Below are 20,261 nucleotides of genomic sequence, written 5' to 3' on the forward strand. Positions count from 1 at the left end.
GAGGCGCACGTAACTTCCGAAGAAGCGTGGGCTCACTGCGCAAGGCTACCGGTAGAAGAATATTCTACTCGATGAAAGGAAGTTCGCACACAAACATCTCGTGGAGTTGCTTCACCTCTCGTTCATACGTTAAAACAAAACAAAAAATAGCAAAAATAAAACTTATTATCCGGGAAAACGTACAATCCGAAATTCACTGAAACATCGTGCTGTATCGCTTGATAACGACATTATGAACGTTGGCAACGGGAAAGTGTACGAAACTGGACTGTCTCGATGAGATTGTACTGCATTTACATTCTAAAAAAATAAAATATTGCACAGGTACATGGCAGCCCAAGGTTAAGTTTTCCCAGGAGAAGCATGAAAATCCAGTATTAATGGATGGCCATCTCTCCAACAGTGTGAGCGATAACCACGTGCATGATTCAATCTTTTTTTGTCAGGTAGCGACAACATAGGTGATGCTCTTTTCGCAGCAAAAACATTGACATTGCTGCGACATTTTATTGAGATGAAGCTACAACAAAAAATATATATGCAGATACACCGATTCGTAGCGATATGGGTAACAGGAAACATATCAATACATTAATCTGCAACAATACAGTAACCACAGTAGGGTTTGAAGATGCGTTGAGCAGCCCACGATGCAACTGCGGCCAGCACAAAGCAGCGCTCGACAGACTGCATGCAGCTCGAGCAATATTGAAGGTGCACGAGCGGGACTGTCAAGGCCACACCATAACACTATACTAAGATGGAGTCCTGACTACATGGGACATGACTGTTCAAGCCCCCGGTGGCTAGTCATTGAACTTGCGGTTGGGGTTTCTTCCGAAGAGTGCTGTGCGGATCTGTGGCAGCAGCTGTTGAGCGATCATGTCGAGCCGAGACTCGAGCGTGTTGCAGACGCGAATGCGGCCCCTCTTGGCCACCAACTCCACTCCGCCGCAGACGGTGTCCGGCAGACTCGCTTCGAGGGTCAGTTGTACCGCCTGGCCAGTCTTTGCCTGGTACTTCTGTGCGACGCTGTCTATGTCGATGAGCTTCTTATCCTTAGGCCGGCAACACACAGTCAGCTGCAAAACACAAACAAAAGATACTTCAATGCAACTTCTGTAGCAGATAGATTAGCGACCTGATGATAATTGCTGGGGTTTCACGCCCCAAAACAATATGATTATGAGGCACGCTGTAGTGGAGAGCTCCCGACAATTTTTAGCAGCTGGGGTTCTTTAACGCACTTTGACATCGCACAGTACACAGGCCTCAAGCATTTCACCTCCATTGAAATGTGATCACCATGGCTGGGATTGAACCCACGTCTTTTGGGTCAGCAGCCGAGCACCATAACCAGTGAGTCAGCATGGCAGCTAAAGAAAGACGACCTCTGTTGCCTGTCATTGGTGAGCTTTTGTGAATGCTACAAATGTAGTTCCCTTGAAATTCGTCGTCTGGAGAACATACACTAATGACATAAGACATAGTAACACAAAACTACAATGCTTCTTGGAACACACTGGCATTTGTGAACAACACTCATTGTGTGCAATTACAGTTGAAACTCGATATTTTAAGAAACCCGATTTTATGAACTTCCAGATCTAACGGACAAATTCGGATTTCTCCCGCAGTTGCCCATAGGCTTAATGGTTTTATGAACTTGAAATAACGAAACAAACTTCGCCGCCACACCCGATTTAACGAAGCATTCTGGGAAAAAAGATGCATAAAACAGGGGTTTTTCCAAATTAATGGTGTCTAGAATGTCTGGTAGTGTGCTTCCAGACATTCCAGACGCCATAAATTCTAGACGCAGCTTGTGCTGCCAGGCTGCGTCGGGCTCCACAAGCCCGCAACATGAGCAGGCAGAGGCATCGCCCAGTTGTTGGAAAGAGCTTCGTTGGCATGACGACGTGGCCGCAGATCATAACTTCAACGACTTCGTGATCGCCGACGCAGACGTGGACACTGACGCAACAGAAGTTCTCGACGACAAGGAGACAGTGCGGCTTGTTTCTGGCACACAAGAAAAGTCTGAAGATGCAAACGATCCGGATACTGTCGAAGCTCCCGTGCCCACACCAAGCCAGGTGATGGACATTGTCGACCTTCTGAGGCAGTTTGCTGGGGCACACGAGAGTGCCAAGGATGCTTTGATTTCACTAGCCAGCTACGAGAATTGTGTGCTCCCGCTGCTCACGAAGCGCGTGCAGGCAAAAATCACGAGCTTTTTCACTAGACTATAAATTTGTCTTCTCTCGTATGAAATTTGTTGTTTTCTCGGTTTTATGAAGTTCCCGATTTTACTAATTCGCGGGTCCTGATCACTTTGTTAAATCGAGTTTCAACTGTACGTCTTTCTAGTGTATATTGTACGCCCTAGAAATCTGCACCTTGCTTCAAGGTCTGCCTAAAGCAAGAATTTGTACTTTTTTTTTTAGTAATTCAGTGCTATGCTATTGCCAGAGTGAAAAGGGGTAGCCATCATTGGCAAGTGTAGAAATATCTTTTCATTTATCTCTTAGCAGTAAAAAAACGAAAGAATGTTATTTTACTATGTTATTTTACTATTTTCTAAGTTATTTTACGATGTATGCTTGAAAAGCTGTAATGGTCTCTTTACTTCTATGTATCACGATCAAGGCTGCAAGAAAATTCCTGCTTTTACAAAGCTCCTAAGCTCTAAGACCTCTTGGGATTAACAAAGAGACCTCATATAAGTACCTTTAAAGAGGCCCTCCAACACTTTTCCAACCCCCCTTATTAATATCAGGTTGCATAGATGAAACAGATAAATAGTGCTAACCTGTGCTGTTGTAGTAGTAATAGTAGTAGTAGTAGTAGTAGTAGTAGTAGTAGTAGTAGTAGTAGTAGTAGTAGTAGTAGTAGTAGTAGTAGTAGTAGTAGTAGGCGTCTCGCAAGTCACATGATTAGAGGGGGCAGTAAATAAAAAAATAAATAAAACAAAACGACGATGATGATCTAAATGAGACTAAGCTGTCTTAGTCTACCCTCACATACACTCCCATGCTTACAGCTTAGCTGTCCGACGGTTTTCACATCATGGAATGGGCTGAATTTCTTACGGTGCACCTTTAACAGTGAAGAAGCCCAACTGAGGTTCTCTGCATTTTGGGTTGCCAACGCAAGAACAGCACCTACCTCTGTCTCGAGCATCTGCAACAGTGACTGCAGGATGAGTGTCTCGAGCAGGTCCCGGTATCTCAACTCGTCCCGGGTGATGTCTCCGAGGTGGCGGCGAGCCTCCTCGAGCACTTTGCGGATGTGCTCCTCGCCTTCCCTCAGCACCCGCAGCCGTGCCTGGTTCAGCATGTTGGAACTCTGGCTGCATGTCCATCGAGTTACTTTCAGTATTAGCATACACAGAATAAAGGCCCGTTCCCATCTGCAACTAGCACTGTTCGCGCGACCGACTGACACAGCACGTGGTCGCAAACGGTCGCAAAAGGCCGCTTCGGTCGCAAAGTGGCTGTTCTGGCTCAGTCGCTAAGTGCCCGATTTTTCAGTCGTGTGACTGCAGTCGTAAACCTCTCAACCAATCAGATGTGCAGGAAGAGGTCCTTAGCTTATTTTACGGGGCAATGGCGATGCGAGCGGACGTGAATTCTGTGTGGCAACTGATATAGGTCGCATGCTGGTGGGAATATCGGTCGCCTCAAGTTGCATTTTGGCTGCCAGTCACAAATCGTGACGCTTCCGATGCTAGTTGCGGGTGTGAATTAGCTTTAAGAATGAGAACAAACAGCGCTAGAGACGAGACGGTGACAGAACGACGGACAGGCTACTGAAAACTAAAAACCACTGATTTAGTATTGCGGGGAAATGCAACATATACAGAAGCTCTGCGCAGAAGACCAACAAAAACACAGTATTATGTAGAGATAGAACAGAAATCGTCGCATCACATGTGCCACATCACACATGTGCATAACGCATTATTCTGCAATAAACCATCGAGTGTTAGTTTAGTGCCCTGTCTGTCATTCTATGACTGTCCCGTCTAGCGCTGTTTCTTCCCATCCTACCAACCAGCGCAGATTCCCACACAAAGTAAGTTCTCGAAAATTCTGAGGGTGTCTTAAACTATCACTGAAATGACTTCAAGGCGAAAGCCTTAGTGGCGATGCATTAAAGACAAACGTAACGGGAGAATCTCGACAAGCCGCCTGGCTTGTTGCGCCTCATTTGATGATTGTTGAGCCTCTCTAGACGTCGAATACCCCTTCGACCTACCACACAATCTACCAGGCCCCGGCTCACACTTTTCCATGGCGTGCCCTTTCCACATTATTCCATAGCAGTCAGTAGGCTAAATCATGTGAACGCCACTTTTAGAAAAAATTTTTTAGTCACACGAACGCCACAAAGACAAAATGAACGCGCAGCTTGTGGACCTCGAGCCGTGCTTGAGAAATCCTGCAATATTTTTTGTACCATTTGTACCATTTTCAGTGTACCATTGCTAACCCTCGAGTGTTCTTTCTTCACGATCTGTGCAGTGCAAGCACAATGAGTCAGCATGACAGGTCTGTTTGTACTTTGACACTAAAAGGAAATTAGAAACTGTTGTTGAATTTTCGCAATGTGTGGGAGCGAGATAGTCAGTATTCCATACTTAAAACTGCTCAGTGCTAAAGTGGACACAGCAACACAGGCGAGACGAGGACAAGCGCTTTCATCCAAGCTCGGATGAAAGTGATAACGAGGAGCCAGCTGATCCTTGTGGCTAGTCAAGTGATTACTCTGAAGAAGCACAACCCTGCTGCTAAAGAACTTGAGCAAGAGAAGTAAATGAGAAAACACAAAGCTCTATCAGACAAAATAAATAATGGGAAAAACTGCAACAAAATTTCAGGCCACATGAAGAGTGTAATTTCATTCAGACACAGTACACACACAGGAGCCTCCATGCAAAACTCTACGTTTGAACTACCAATAAAAGTGTTACGAAAAACTAGCAAAAATATCCATTTTTTTTTTATACCAAAACTAAAAATAAAGAAGCCACCATTACTGCTTCTCAAAAGTGACATGACAAGGGCTCGACCGAGAATGCGTATGACTTCTCAGTGCAACCTTGGAGATAAGAGGCATTAAAAGAAAAACTTGGCAGTGGGCTAGTTGGTTAAACATTATTGAAGATTTTTGCGCAAACTTTACAAAAAAAAAGGGATTGGGAACAGAGTAAGAGCACACAAACGGCACATATGCGCTCTGTTCACAGTCCCTTTTTTTTGTAAAGTTTGCGCAAAAATCTTCAATAAGGCATTAAAACATCTCGGACGCACATGTCTGGACCTACGTTATAGCAACTATTATGTCCACGCTTAAGCAGTCTTTGAAGGCAGCTAATAAGAAAACTGTACTATTACCAGACATGCAGCTTTTTGAAGAGTGCTTCAGTGGAATATACTAATTAATAATTAATTTAGCTGAAGTGACACTTTGTTGCAGTTCGCCTTTCGTGTGCTGTCATCTCACATTGTAGAACAGGTCAAAGGATTACTGCAAGCATTGGCCGCTTAGGGCAGGAAGGCACAAGTGCAACACTCACATCTTTCGCTGTAGTTCTACTTGCTTCTCCTTGCGCGAGTAGTAGTCCATGATCTTGAGTCTCTGCTCGGCAACCAGGCGACCTTTCTCAATGTTGAACTCTTCCTCAGCCTGTGGAAAGAACGAGGCAAAATGGACTGAATATACACGAGTTGACTAAAGGCCAGGTTAAAGGGGCACATTTTATTAAATTTACCCTGCCTGCACATTAAAAGGACAAAAAAGAAAAACCAAAATTCAAATTGGAATGCCAAATGACCTGCTGGAGTTACTCAGCAGGTAATGTAATAATAATAACAATAATTGTTGGGGTTTAACATTCCAAAACCACGATATGATTATGAGGGACACCATAGTGGAAGGCTCCGGAAATTTTGACCATCTGGTGTTCTTTAGAGTGCACCTAAATTTAAGTACACGGGCCTCAAGCATTTCGCCTCCACTGAAAATGCGGCTGCTGTGTCCAGGATTCGATCTCGCGACCTTCCTTAGCAGGTAACGTGTTGCGCTGCTCGAAGAAATGGGTTTGATTCATGGCTATGGCAGCCACATTTAAATAAGGGTGAAATGCAAAATACTCAAGTGTACTTTATTTTATTTGTCTTGTACACTATCTGAGTATCCTCCTTTACAAGGACTGAATTGTGGTCTGCAGTATGTCATGAAATGTTATAAATAAAATGTGCTTACATTTAGGTGCACTGTAAAGATATCCTGGTCGTCAAAATTAATGTCTATTTCATGTAAGCAAAACGACTGTTACCACGCCCCCCCCCCACCCCCCCACCCCTTTTTTAGAGGAAAAATATATCGTCAAGGATAATTGCGAGTTCAATGAATAAGCAATACTTTGCGTTATGATATAACCACGGTCATTGTGGTAACAGGGAAGCATTGAGGTGTGCGCCGCCCAGCACACAATTACCCTATGCACATTGGATTTTTTTTTTTTTTTTTAGGAGAAATGCTGCTAGCTCTGGCGATGTCTGAGTAGACGGCAACAGATGGGAGCTAGTGTGACATTACATTGAAATAGCTTTTGTGTGTGAGCTTAGTTTCAATAAGCGAAGCTGGTAGAAGCCCGAGCAGCAGCGCTCGTTCAGTGTAATTAAGGAGGCCGGATATCACGCGCCTCATACAACGCCAGCGCGAGCCGGTTCCCGTTGCGCGTGCCAAATATTTACCTTGGCGTCCACTTCTTCTACCTTTTCGTTTGCCTCTTGTTCGATAAACGCCATCATGTGCTTGATCTGAAAGAAAACGAAAGCACGAAACGGTTAGTCCGGCGCGCCTGCGAGGGGGATACAAAATCGCCAACGCTTTCCTACCTGTTTCTTAACGTCAGAGTCGCTGAGAGCCATGGTTGAAGAATTTGCGGACAGGCGCTGTTACTTTAGGTTACACGTCAGACGTTTCGAGAGCAAAGTTTCGACCACTGCAAAGTTTAGACAGTTTTGTGTGAAACTAGACTCGGCAGCTGCGGGCGGTCGATGCAGACGCTGTCATGTGACAGACACCACTGCTTGAACGAAATAATGATGATGATAAATTTGTTGCCCTCTGTTATCGTGCTTCAGGTCCCACAGAGCATAGTTAATGCAACAGCAACCGCGGAAATTCAATGCTTCCTCTACGTTTAATATAGTACGCCAGAGATGTTGCTTTTGTTATTAGCTGTTAGCTAAATTGTGTAGCTTCGAGCTTTTGAAACAATTTCGCGATAACCCCCATACTTACAGCTGTCATATGTCTAGGCTTTGAAGGTTATTTTAGTATCATTTTTACACGCTTCACACTGCTTTGGCGCTAGCGACTGCACTGGTGTTCATAGAGTTTCCTACAATACTTACTAGAGGGAACTCTGGCGCTAGTGTCTATGGGAGCTGCAACGCATGACGCTCCGTCCGCGTTATCAACGCGATCAGCCAGCCGTGAGTGGCGGATGATAAGAATAGCATAGAATATGGCATGGAATCGGAAATAGCATCGTTCCGCGATTGCACCCCTGGTGTTTATAAAGAAGCGTGGAGTAATAAGGCAACAACAACAACAAAAAAAAACTCATCTACAGATGGCAACAACGCTCAGTGTTTCCACTAGCGTTAACAGTACACCAGATTTTTTTTTTTAGGCAAAACTTACCTTTTCGTCGACTTTTTCAGGCGTGTACTACACCACACAGTTATCATTTGTCCAGATTTTCAAACCTTAGTATCACTTTTTCCCGCCTTCCAATACTTTGGCGCTAGTGACTGCACTACTGTGTGAATAAAGCTACGCCGAGTAATAAAAAAAAAGATAAAGGATAACAACTTTCGTGGCGTTTATATCCTTCCAGTAACTTTAAAAGAACGCTAGATTTGTTGCTTTTTGTATTAGCTGTCAGGCAAATGTGTGGCTTATCCACGCTTCAGAGGGCAGTTATTTCTAGGGACTGTAGTTATATCTCCAGGTTCAATTTAGTGTCATGTTTTCTCGCTTCACATAATTTGGCGCTAAAGACTGCATCATTATTGTTTATGTGAGATCGTCTCGTAGAGATTAAATGCAGAATTGTTGCGTCTTGCATAATTTTTAGATGGGCGATCGGAGATTTTAACTTTTACATTCTTCAAGAGAACTTATGTATGCGTGGAGTAATGTACTAATATTAAGCTTGAAGGAAGGTGTTTGCAAGCGCCTACTCATCGTTTGTTTTATAATTCAAAGTGATAGAATAAAATAATTACAGATTGAATGCTTTTCAAAAATACGAGCTTCTAAAGTTATCGTAAATGAATAACTTTATGAAGATTTGTAAGAGTAGAGTATAGCTAGAAATTTTTTGTCAAATTATGAAACTAGTTCTGTGGAAACTTTGTGCAGTAGCGCTGCGGTTCCTTTCGCGCGATTCGTCTGCTTTGTTTTGGCCCGTGGTTTTGGCATACGGTGACTGTCGTAATGTTATAACTGCTATGCCTGCTGTAATGCCAAGCAACATAAGTTGATAAAACTTGGTGATTTGCAGCGGTGTCCACGTGCGTAACTATATGTGTGTACGCGAGCTTCGAACAGTCGCGTTTTATACGCGCATGACCCGTTACCATGACTACCACAGGGCGCCGCAGCAGCACATCGCAGCGCAGTGGTTTTGGTGTAAGTACAGCCGTACAGCCGTGCCTGTCTCGTCAAATGCAAAGATTGTTGAACTCGAAAATTATTCGAGTGTGTGATAACAGTTTCGTTAAGGCGGTCTGTGCCGACTGCAGTCTGATGTGAAACCTTGTCCACGTACCCGGCCATTAGTATGAGCTCGCGAACTATTTCAGAGTGTAATGACACACCTAGTGACAACTGACCGATTTGACAGCTCGCTTTCTGCCGCGTACAAATGACGTCAATGATTGCATGCGCATGTACCACGCTTGCGAGTACTGAAGTGATTACAGCAGCGATCGGCGACAAGAAAGTTGCAAACCTACTAAGGCGAAAGTTTTCATGTCTCACGAGTCGAAACATCCGGCGTAGTCAGCGTCAACACGAATGATGCAAAAAAAGTTGCAAATAAGCTTGATCAAATTTGTCACATGTATAGTCGTCATGACGTCAGTAGCCGAAATCTGTGACGTCAGGTATGTTACTGATGACGTCATCACACGAAGACGAAGGAGAGGTCGGTCAGGTCGGTTTCTCATCACAAGTGACATTTAGTGATATAATATGCCCAAACGCACTCAAACACACAGCAGTAATAGAATATGATGACATATTTCCAAAAAATGCGAAGTTATTGCCCATTAGATATTTAAATGGGTTTTTGGAAGACCACCTTAAAAACGTAAGGATAAATTCAGTAATAGCCACAGATGCTTCTGTTACTGATGAGAAGGCAGGGGTGGGAATTTATTCAGCAGCACTAAACTGGTCATTTTCCCTTCGTTTGCCCGACTTCACACCAATATTCCAGGCAGAATTAATCGCAATTATTCTTGCTTTGCGGAAACTCCCAGCACATATCTCTTCAGCAGTTATATTAACGGATTCCTTGTCTGTGTTCGGCATTAGCAGTGCCACAGCCGTCGAGCTGCCTAACAGACCTTTTCTCATATATGCCCAATCACGTACGGCACGTCCGGTTGGTTTGGGTACCAGGCCACACTGGACTGATATTAAATGAAGCGGCGGACACTCTGGCGGCAGCATCCCTCAAAGGACCAGTCATAAATGTTCTGAGGCCGTCTTCTAATAACACGATCGCACGATTCCGAAATTTTTGTATGCAAGAGGAACGTACTAAATCTTCTGTCCTAAACAATACAGATTTTCAGCACCTTAGGTTTTCGTGGAATAGCACATGGTGTAGTACAAGGCAATTGGAAGTAACGTTAACTAGGCTGCGATGCAGAATACCATCACTAAATTTTTATTTACACAGGCTTGGTTTTGTTCCTTCCCCTAACTGCAATTATTGTAATCAAGCAGAAACAATAGAGCACTACTTCACAGAATGTCGAAGATACCAAAACATACGGCAAAGATTTCTAAAACCTCCTTTTCAAAAACTTGGCCTTGAGCTTTCCACATCGGCATTGCTCTCCCTAGGGGCGTCGGCACTAGGGCAATGCAACAGGGGCATATATGATGCCATATTCATTTATATTAAAGAAACAAAGAGACTGCCATGTTAATATTATAATTAGAAATATATCATTTTGTTCCCTTACTTAAATTTCTGTATAATTACTTATTTATTTCATTATATTATTTAGCACTCGTTTAATTAACATTTCATTAAAAAAAAGGAAAAAAATCAAAATCGCCCCAACATTTTTCTTTACTATAAATTATCTTTTTCGCATATTCCTTTTATTTTATTTTTTCACAAAGTCTACTGCCGCATGCTTCGTGGCCGATCCCCCGTAGTGGGTTGAGCCATTCCCCTAAGGAGCCAACCAACCAACCAACATGAAATCGTCGCCAGGGCAAAGGTGGCCGATACTAGAGGGAGTGCAGCAGCGGGTGAAATGCTGAAAGGTTGGGAGAGGTACAATGCAATAGGCTCAGAACATCAGAATAATTTAATGGGTGTCTCGTAAGAGCATAAGCTTTTGCCTGCGCTCTCAGCGTTGCATAGGGACTGTAATTTTTTTTTTCAAACATATGTTTGATGACTGCGAAATTTCACTATAGGTTTGTATAGTGATAAAAGATGATGTGTGGAGACATAAATTTGCAGCTGGGCAAATTTCTTTATATATAGCAACTTTATTCCAACGATTTTACAGTAACGACTGGCATGTGGCATGCAGAAATAATGCGAGGCAAAAAGGAATGCAACAACAACACAAATAAAATAAAGCAGCATTTATTAAAAAAGCTGCCGCACTTGTGCACACACAACAACTGTGCAACAGAATTGACCGAAATACCTTAATTTCATATGTATTGGTTACGTGCCAACATATTGGTGATAAGATAGTGGATTGGTCAACATTGACAAGACGCAGAAAGGCTCCAGAGTGTGTTTTTCTCCAATGTGTCCTGTCAGTATTGTGCAATCCAGTATGCGGTATCAACATGCTCAGTCTTCAACCCCAGAAAGTGGTAGATCATTATTCAATTGAGCTTCATCATATCCGATAATTTGTTATATCCGTGTTTTATATAAGCCTCAGCTGTTACATTGGGTCTCTTTTAAACTGCCATCCCAAACTGTCTATGATTGCACACACAGTATGCTCACTGGCTGAAAGCATTGCCCACATTAGACAGTCCTGAGTAATGCCGCACAAAAAAATCAAAGAAACCCACTATGTACAGTTAATTAGCAAAGGTCAATCGCCGACATTGTTGTGTTGCAGGTGGAACGGTGATTTCGGGCGGCACAGGGAGGCAGATATGTGGCAACATCAAAATCGGCAGTCCGGTCAAGCTACAGCACATGGTGGACTACGGCCAATTTCCTCCGTTATCAGAGGCGGTTGTTTCGAGCAGCAATTGGCAGCTCGACACATGATGCTACACTGGTTGGCAACACAGCAAGCCAGTGGTATATGTGCTCACTAAAGCTCAACAAAAATGTCGACAATGGTATATGTGGTGTGCTCCACAAGCGAGGCATTAATTAGTAGGATGTCGATCAAAACATTCTGGTTGATAGGTTGGCATTACACGTTTATGTAACACCATAATGTAAGCCTGGTAAGTGAACCAGGCTTACACTGTGTAAGCCTGGTTCCATGCCTGGTTGTGAGACTCATTCTGTGAACCAGGCTTACAATATGTGTAAGCATGGTTTGCAGCTACATTGTGTCCCTCACTGTTGCGAGCGATTCCATCTTTACACTAACTATGTAGCAACTATACCTTATATAACCACTTTTTTGATGTGTATGCCAAAAGTCATCCACAAAGAATAGCCAGATAATGGTACATTTATTTCTCCTTGTACAAAACATCATGCACTCAAGATTAGATTTATGAGCGAGTTTTGCCCAAAATGTCTTGGTGGAGTGGAGACATCGTACATATGCATGTTCTGCCCTTGCAGCCAGTCTTCACTACAATGAATGCATTGCATCATACATACCTAAGCAGCCACGTTCCGAGAGGCTCTTTATTTATTCTCAAAGCATGATAGTAGCTCGTTTGTTGTCTTAACACCGGACAGATAGCTGTCCCATGTATAACCTTCTTTTGTGCTGTGTCTTTTTACAATTCTAAAATTTTTTCAGCAATGCACCAACAGGCCCTCCAAAAGTACCTTTAAGCTGCATTTGTTGGTTTGTGCCATTGACCGTACAAGCCATGGGCTGCACTGCCATGGACTAAATGTTTGTAGTAATTCTTCTCTGTGAAAGTACTATAAGAAAACACAAACTACGGTTTAAACATGGTGCACATTAATTCTATGTGCAAATCACAAAACATTGTCTAAAATTTATGAGCAATGAAGGGATAAAAAGAATCTACTTCCCACCAGAGAAACAGTCCCTGAAAAGCTGACCTCATGGAACCTGGAACATAATGAACACCAAGCTAAGGGGTTCACCCAGCTTGTGAACATGGGGCTATGCAATATTCTTTCTGTAGTAGCACTCGCTGTTGGGCTAGTTGGTGCATGTTCAGTGTGAATAGTAAACTTGGCGCCAAAAACACAGCCACGCAGGAACACAAGAAACACTTATCCTGTCTATGTGTTCATGTCTTGTCTATGTTTTCCTGCGTCGCTGTGTTTTGGCACCAAGTTTACTATTAATTCTTTCTGTAATACACACAGCTCTTCCTCCATGCAGCTGCTGTGGACACAGGTCGGCAATGCACTCGGCCCAGTAGGCATGTGAAGCAGGCAGCACGTAAAACCGAGGCAAGTACTTGTAATGTCGTCAATCTTTTTAAGTATGTTACGTATGCCATGCATGTAGCATGCGAGGTCTATCCTTGGCAATACTCTTCCGACTCTATAACCTCTTCAGTTTTTCTCCTGTAAACATGGCGTACATGCACAGATATGAAACTTGACTGACATGCAGTGGACCGTAGGTAATCTTCATTCACACGTACGAGGCCAGCTATTGTAATATTACCACTCTCATTTCTCGTCCATGTATAAAGTGACAGCAGACTCTGGCAATATCACAAGCGCAATATGTCTGCTATGTCACAATATGCAACGAAGGTACTGAAAAAGCCAGCAGAGGAGCATGGGACAGTTCTAATTTGTGGCCTCCTCTTGGCACATAGCTCTGCCATTATTGCAAAAGACCACAATGTCACATCATATGCCCACTGGCTTAAACAGGTCTATAAGCAAAGGCCTGTTGCTATTGCGGTGTATTTAATGTAGCTGTAAGTATCTGCATGCAACTTCTTCTGCAGCCAATCTTATTTTTGTACAGCAGACACGGGTGTGTCAGGACTCTGGTAGTTGGTTCATGATACTGAAGCCAGTGTGAAACAGATAGGATGAAAGACCAACAAATGAAGAGGCAATGCTTACCCCTGTTGCTTTCACTGATTGATTGTCTCTTCGTGTTCTGGTCTTTAGTTTCATCTGTTTCAAACAGAAAAAAACTTGCTTCAAAAAACATAATCGAACCAGTCGAGTTGTGGTTGCTTTACATGCCCATAAAGGCACTCTGTTGCCCAGGTCCATGAGGGAAGGTGCAGAAAGCAGCCCAGCGCCACCGCTCCAGTGATAGCTGCCAAACTGTCGAACCTGCTCAGCCGCTGCCGTCCTATCAGTGTGGAACCCGCTACGGAAGGCCGGTCAAGTGTCGCACAACTCGCACAGTCACGTCTGGCACAGATGCCATGGTGCTACCAAGCTCCTCTACGACATGCGCAACAAACTAGCCCAGAGACAATGCAAAATGATCAGCCAAACGTCGAAGAAGAAGACCACTGTGGCACATTAGAAAGGGGCACTCCATACCTGGACTTCTTGGCACGACTGACTGAGCACCTCGTTCACCAGCCAGACCTCTCAGATGAGTAAGGGTGTGTGTGTGTGTGTGTGTGTGTGTGTGTGTGTGTGTGCGTGCGTGTGTGTGTGTGTGCGCGTGCATGTGTGCGTGCGTGCGTGTGTGTTTGCGTGCGTGCGTGCGCGTGTGCGCGCGTGTGTGGAGAGAGTGAGGGAGATTTGTGGAAGAGCAAGTCGGGCCCCCACCCCCTCCGGTAAAATGAAAACTCTCCGCCTATGCTGTGCATGTTTTGGTTATTTATGTAGCTGCGCGCATAGAAATAAAATTTCAGTTATTACAGCGACGTCCTTGTCTGTCTTCTTTTTGTCCCTTGTTTTAAGTTCTGCTGCTCAAACAAGTGTTAGCTATGAACCAACTAGGTCCGGGGAATACAGTTTTGATATACCATTTCATGCAGAATATGCAAGACAAGGTTTGAATGTTTAGGAAAGCAACAGAAGTAAAAGATGCAGGGACAGTCAAACAGCCTATGCAATGGGCAGCAAATCAGCTCACCCACTCCGCCCAAACCAATGCTCTGCTTAAAGTTCTTTGATAGTCAACTAATTTCAAGGATGCTGTTCATGATCTGCCAGCTGGACATGGAGGCTGTTCCTTTTACCTAGTCTCAGTAATATAGAGGTTGGTTCTATATTAGCACCAGCATTCGAGTGCTGTCAAGGGACTTTTCATTTGACGCAGTACATACTGGCTACCTGTGCAGAGCCCTCCATGGAGCCTGTGAAAAGTACATTGCCAGAGAAGCCAACGGACTTGACCAGGTGAGATACTTGACCAGTTACACGCTATATAAACAACTTATGAAGCACATACCATAGGCTAAATTGATGCCCCTAAGCTGTAGTTTGGCTACTAGGGGTTCCGTAGAAGGCAGGCTTCAAGATTTTTTTCAATGCCTAGTGTCCCTTAAAGTGCACCATACTGTTGGTACAGGGTCTTTTTATCTGCAATTTATACCCCTTTGAAATGAAACTGCTGTAGCAATGAATAAAGCATTTCTGTGTTCAGTTCAAGAATGTTATGTCACCACAGAAAGCAGCAAGTGAAGCTATCGCACCTATGTATAGGTGCAGCCACTGTTAGAGGTAACACGGAGCGGGTGGCCACGCTCTGCGAAGCGCCACGACAGGCGCCACGCCAAGTATTGCGGCGTTAAGCGCAGCCAGCACCAGAGGCAGAGTTAGCTGCGCGTCGTTTGCTACGGTTCCTCCCACTGCGCTGCATGCGCTCTGGTAAAGCGCGCGTGCAATCTAGAAAATGGGAGGAACTGTGGCAGACAGTGCGCAGCTAACTCTGCCTCTGGCATTGATTGCGCTTGTGCTGTAATACTTTGCACGGTGCCCGTCGTGGTGCTCCACGAAGCGTGGCCACCTGCTCTGTGTTACCTCTAACAGTACACTATAACTGTCTGTACACTAACTGCAGTAAATTTCATACATCCCACCTCCTGCGCTGAATTTAAATATTGATACTGCTAACATCTGCGTGGCACAAGTCATGAAGCTCACACTTGTATGTTGCCCCAAAGTCCATTCATCTCTCTACAAGACGTGCTGCGGTGTTCATCTGTACAGGAAGTCCTATGGAACCTGGTGTGGGAACTGTTTCCAGAACTGTATAAGTGGAAGCACCCAGCATGCTGAGACATCAACAACAAAGCCATATGGGTCAGCAAGAAGTTTGGCAGCAGTGCAGTGGCTCGACTGCGCAGAATGATACATTTATTCCCTGTGGCTGGCTGTAAAGTTCTGGCATGCCAGTGCAAAGCCAGGAATGTTGTTCGACCAGAACACTCTGTGGGTCCTCTTGAAGAGACTTTCTTCCTGGAAATGCTTCATCGGAAACACCGGGAATCCTGAAGCCTCAAGGCGGCACTGTGGAGGCTTCTGTTACAAAAAAAAAATATGCTTATTCCCCGAGACTAGCGACAAGAGTTCTCATATTTTACTGCGAAGTTACGATTGTTGTGCTGCCAGGCCTTTGAGCTTGCGGTAGAGGCACTGCTTCCATTCCTCTTCGGGCACGTCTTTGGCCCAGGGAGGCAGGTGAGAGCTGGGCAGTTCAAACCCTGCCATGGCTGCCTGGATCGCTTGAATTTGTGCTGCACAGGAAAGCACATCAAAAATCAAATTTCAGCATCATGCTCTAATAACAGGGTGCCATGCTTAATAAAAATATGCTCAAGCTGAAAATGCCAGACAGGACATAAAAATGGACAGCTGGCAATGCTGCCTTGGGAGTAACCAGCAGTTGGCGCGATATCGTTAATTTCAACAAAATTTTATCGGGTTCGGCTATTTTTTCCGTCAGTAAAAATGGACTGAATGGTATTCTCAGAGTGCCAAACACTGAACTTGGAAAGCTTCCAGTACTTTTGCCGAGCCAAAAGTGCCTAAATATGAAATATATTTAGGCACTTTTAGGACGAAGGCCTGAAAGAGGCCTTCATCCTGTAGTGGACATAAGACAAGCTGATGATTATGACACTCATCAGATGTTGAGAAGATTTAGGTTGAGATTTTAACCAACTACACTCTGCCACTCACCTTGTCCTAAAGGTTCCACTGGTCGGGGCTCGGCAGGCCGCAGCATCTCCTCTGTTGGTCGCCACTCACTGGGAGCCTGCCACAATAAGACATGCTTAATAATGTCTGAATGCGAGCCAGTCTGTACATATCCACATGTAAAACAGCGCAAAGGAAACACAGACATGTAGACTCAGGACTAGCGCTGACTGCCAACTGATTTGGTTTATTTTGAGAAAACAGTAGTATACCTTGAAAAGGTGCACACAAGAGAGGGGGAAATTATCAACACTTCTAGCAGTACATGCGTCGAGAAAGTGCATTCTCACAATAAACCAAAGAAGCTGGCAGTCGGCGCTAGTCCTGTGTCTACTTGTCCGTTTCCTTTGCACTGTTTTGCCTATGAACAACATGTTCTTCTGCAGGAGCATCCAATGGCACAACCACAATGTTGGGTTTACCTCGGGTAGAGCCATAAACCCTGGAGAGGCCTCTTGTTCCTCCTCGAGCTCCTCCTAAGAAGCACAAACATAGTAGCCCCACATTAGAGCATGTGTGCTAAAAATCTTGAGCAAAGAAGGAAACATGAATGTACAGGAAGCAGCGACACATGCATAGGCACCAACCATCATTTAGATGAAGACAAAGTTCTAGGTGCATGTCCTCGGGCTTAGATTAAAAGCGATAATATAATAACTGTTGGGGTTTTACATCCCCAAGACACGATATGATTATGGAAGACACCACAGCGGGGGGGACTCTGGAAATTTCGACTGCCTGAGGTTCTTTAACGTGCGCCTATATCTAAGTGCATGGGCCTCTAGCATTTTGCCTCCATAGAAATGCGGCCGCCACGGCCAAAATTCAATCCCACCACCTTTGGGTCAGCAGTTGAGCACCATAACCACTAGACTACCATGGCGGGCAATTAAAAGTGACACCAATTAATTAGAATCAATTGTATCCTAAAGTACCCTGTATGACTGGAATGAAGCCTCTCACCTGCGGAAAAAAGCAAAATACACTGTGCTTGTTGTACAGAATTCCTGTGCAAATAGCACATAAGCCAAGCATGCAACAAACTTGGTGTATTTAAAAGGTTATGTAATTACAAATGCACACATCACGGTTGTAAATAAAGCTTAGCATGTGCAAGATCTGTGTATACATCCTGAGTGGATACCAATCACATTTCAGTCGAAGCACTGCCTCGTCATTTTTTTTTTTTCATCACTGCATGTGTTACCAGCGGACGTTGTTCACAAGCATGAAACATATCCAACTAGCCCAATATTCTGTCTTGAACACACAGTGCTTGAACAAGCCAATTTATAAAAGCTGTGCTTATAAACACCAAGGATCAAATGCCTTCCCACTGACACCATGTGCCCAATAGCAATTAGTATCAGATTTTATTAATTCACTAATTAGTGCAGAAACAAAGATCACATAACCAGAAGCGAGAGCACATGGAAAGAAGTCTGTAACAATTTTATGTATGACCAAATAACAGTTACATAGCGATTAACACAGACAAGTACCTTGTTATAATTAACACTGATATAGTGAACTAAATAGGAACTTTGGTTGGTCGCACCTCATTTTGGTCACATCTATAGTTTTATAATGAACTAGAAAACGCAAAAGCCCAAGCGATGTTTGCCGTAACAAAGAAATATTTGGTTCTAGCGAGGCTGATCAAAATTCGAAAAGTAGCATAAAAAGAAAAAAAGATATTGAAAGACAACTCACAACCAGATCTTTTAAAATGTGTTTGCGACATTAAAAATGTGTTTAAAAAACGTGGTCAAAAGTGGCAGTCAAGCAAACTTTGTTACGTTGCAATTTCATCTTCTCATGATCTTGTCCACATAGTTTGAAATACCACCAGGAGAAAGGTAAGGATTACTTCATCTGTAATGGGTTTGAAACAAAGAATAATGCGCACTTGTGTCTATGATTTCCATGCGAGCCAAAGTGCCTATTTCTTAAAGCCGATTTTTATCTTTATTGTTAGAACGAATATCGGATACAATGAACTAATTTATGGTTCCAGTGCTACTTCGTTACAACGAGGTTCAACTGTATAATTATGTTAAACTTGCTGCAGAAACATTTGAAGTTAGTGTATATATTCACAATGATGAGAACTGCACTGCAACAATTCTTGATGGCACTAGGCTTATGGGTATTTTGTTTGCTGTATTCACGAAATGAACTGGCCCTTCAACGACGTACGACACCAACTATTAGATTTAAGTGGTTGAAACATTTATAAGTCATGCCGATTGGGTAGATATATGCACTTTTGCATGGCTCATTTTGATGAAAGGGTAGCCAATGCATTCGTATTTTTTCAGAATCCAAATGCATTGGATTTTCCAGCAGCCAGCTGAAGTCCGTGCAAGCTCTGGCCAGTTTGACTTGCACTTTATGATTAATCCAGGAATTTCACCTGGTTATGGCTCATCCCCAAGGTGTGTAGCTTGGGCACTTAGACTGATATTTCCTGTGCTGCATAATTTGACCCGATTAGAACAAAACCTATTGGCCCAATTGGTTATGTACGCTTACCGCACAATTTGACCCAACTGACAGACAATCAATTGGCCCAATTGATTATGTGCTACTGCAACCATTCGACCCAATTGGCATACAACGAGTTGGCCCCAACTGTGTACTAGTTCACAAGTTGAACCAATTGGAACCAGGTGGAAATTTCCGAATTGGTACCAATTGTTTTTTTAAGCTGGGTGGCGCGCCTACCGCGTCGCTCGCCTGATCCGGGTCCTGAGGGAGTAGCTGGTAGCCGCCTAGGTCGACGCTGTCCCCGTCGCCAAACTCAGAGTCCGAATCGGACGAGCCGTGTTGGTTCACGTGATAAGCAGGTACGGACAGTCCACCACCGTCGTCACCCGAGTTGTCCGGCTCCGGCAAGTCGTTGTTCGGGAGTACCATCGTGGAGTTTCAGTACAGTGTAGTTTCAGTACAGTGGTTACAGGTTTCGCTTCGACTAACGGGAATTTTCGTAGCAGTGCACCCACAAGCACGTCGCCGCCGCAACCAGAGCGGGATGCTACAGGGTTACGTTACGCATCACATGCATTCATATGCGTGCCAGCAGGTTATTTCAATACGAATGACAACAACACACACATGCCATTCCCCGCCCCTCGATTGCTCTACATTGCTCTATCAGAGAACACCCATACTCTATTTCACCAAAGCTCATTTAAGTCTTTAGTTACGCAACTTAAGGCACACTACTTCACAACTTCTCAACTCGCTTTTGTAATCTTGTTTTGACACTAACAGATGCAAGCGCTTTGTAGTGAGCAACAATATAACTATTTCTTGCACAACAAAACGATATTTACATAAATATCAGTTTGTTTAATTAGGTCAGGTGACGCTACTTTGCGCCTGTTTAACAGCTTTTGCTGAACACATGCATTACAATAAAAGAGCGCTGGCTTTACAGTGGGCGGTTTCGTTGCCTTTGGTTTCAATTTATCAAATCACAAGAGTGAAAATTCCCACAGCTGTGGAACCACGCATTGTTGGCTAAAATAAAGCGAATATGTTCCCTAACAACAATTATTCGAGATCGCGAGGTCAGCGCTCATCGAAAACGTCAGCGGACAGTGGCGCCAGCTGGCAAACGCACTTGGCGCTGTTGTCGCGTCGCCTTATT

The 20,261-nt window shown here is 43.9% G+C and overlaps 3 protein-coding genes and 1 long non-coding RNA gene across 4 annotated transcripts; 2 read left to right on the forward strand and 2 right to left on the reverse strand.

Moving 5' to 3' along the window:
- Positions 1-465: 465 nt before the first annotated feature.
- On the reverse strand, positions 466-7,143 carry LOC119401332 (V-type proton ATPase subunit E). Its single transcript, XM_037668046.1, has 5 exons — positions 6,909-7,143; positions 6,765-6,830; positions 5,582-5,691; positions 3,169-3,352; positions 466-1,082 (listed from the first exon to the last, which is right to left on the reverse strand). Exons 1-5 carry the CDS (start codon positions 6,939-6,941, stop codon positions 807-809), a joined length of 669 nt encoding a protein of 222 aa, XP_037523974.1. The 5' UTR covers positions 6,942-7,143; the 3' UTR covers positions 466-806.
- Positions 7,144-8,646: 1,503 nt separating this feature from the next.
- On the forward strand, positions 8,647-12,927 carry LOC125759694 (uncharacterized). The gene is made up of 3 exons (XR_007417315.1): positions 8,647-8,715; positions 11,421-11,608; positions 12,855-12,927. It is a non-coding gene; the product is annotated as an uncharacterized LOC125759694 (long non-coding RNA).
- Positions 12,928-13,207: 280 nt separating this feature from the next.
- LOC119401334 (uncharacterized) lies at positions 13,208-15,921 on the forward strand. The gene is made up of 4 exons (XM_049418695.1): positions 13,208-13,237; positions 13,709-14,052; positions 14,746-14,803; positions 15,617-15,921. Exons 1-4 carry the CDS (start codon positions 13,208-13,210, stop codon positions 15,683-15,685), a joined length of 501 nt encoding a protein of 166 aa, XP_049274652.1. The 3' UTR covers positions 15,686-15,921.
- Positions 15,922-15,971: 50 nt separating this feature from the next.
- Positions 15,972-19,772, reverse strand: LOC119401335 (male-enhanced antigen 1). The gene is made up of 4 exons (XM_037668051.2): positions 19,334-19,772; positions 17,029-17,082; positions 16,589-16,664; positions 15,972-16,143 (listed from the first exon to the last, which is right to left on the reverse strand). Exons 1-4 carry the CDS (start codon positions 19,523-19,525, stop codon positions 15,998-16,000), a joined length of 468 nt encoding a protein of 155 aa, XP_037523979.1. The 5' UTR covers positions 19,526-19,772; the 3' UTR covers positions 15,972-15,997.
- Positions 19,773-20,261: the final 489 nt, after the last annotated feature.

Source organism: Rhipicephalus sanguineus, chromosome 8, assembly GCF_013339695.2.
Source record: "Rhipicephalus sanguineus isolate Rsan-2018 chromosome 8, BIME_Rsan_1.4, whole genome shotgun sequence".
Classification (NCBI taxonomy): Eukaryota; Metazoa; Arthropoda; class Arachnida; order Ixodida; family Ixodidae; genus Rhipicephalus; species Rhipicephalus sanguineus.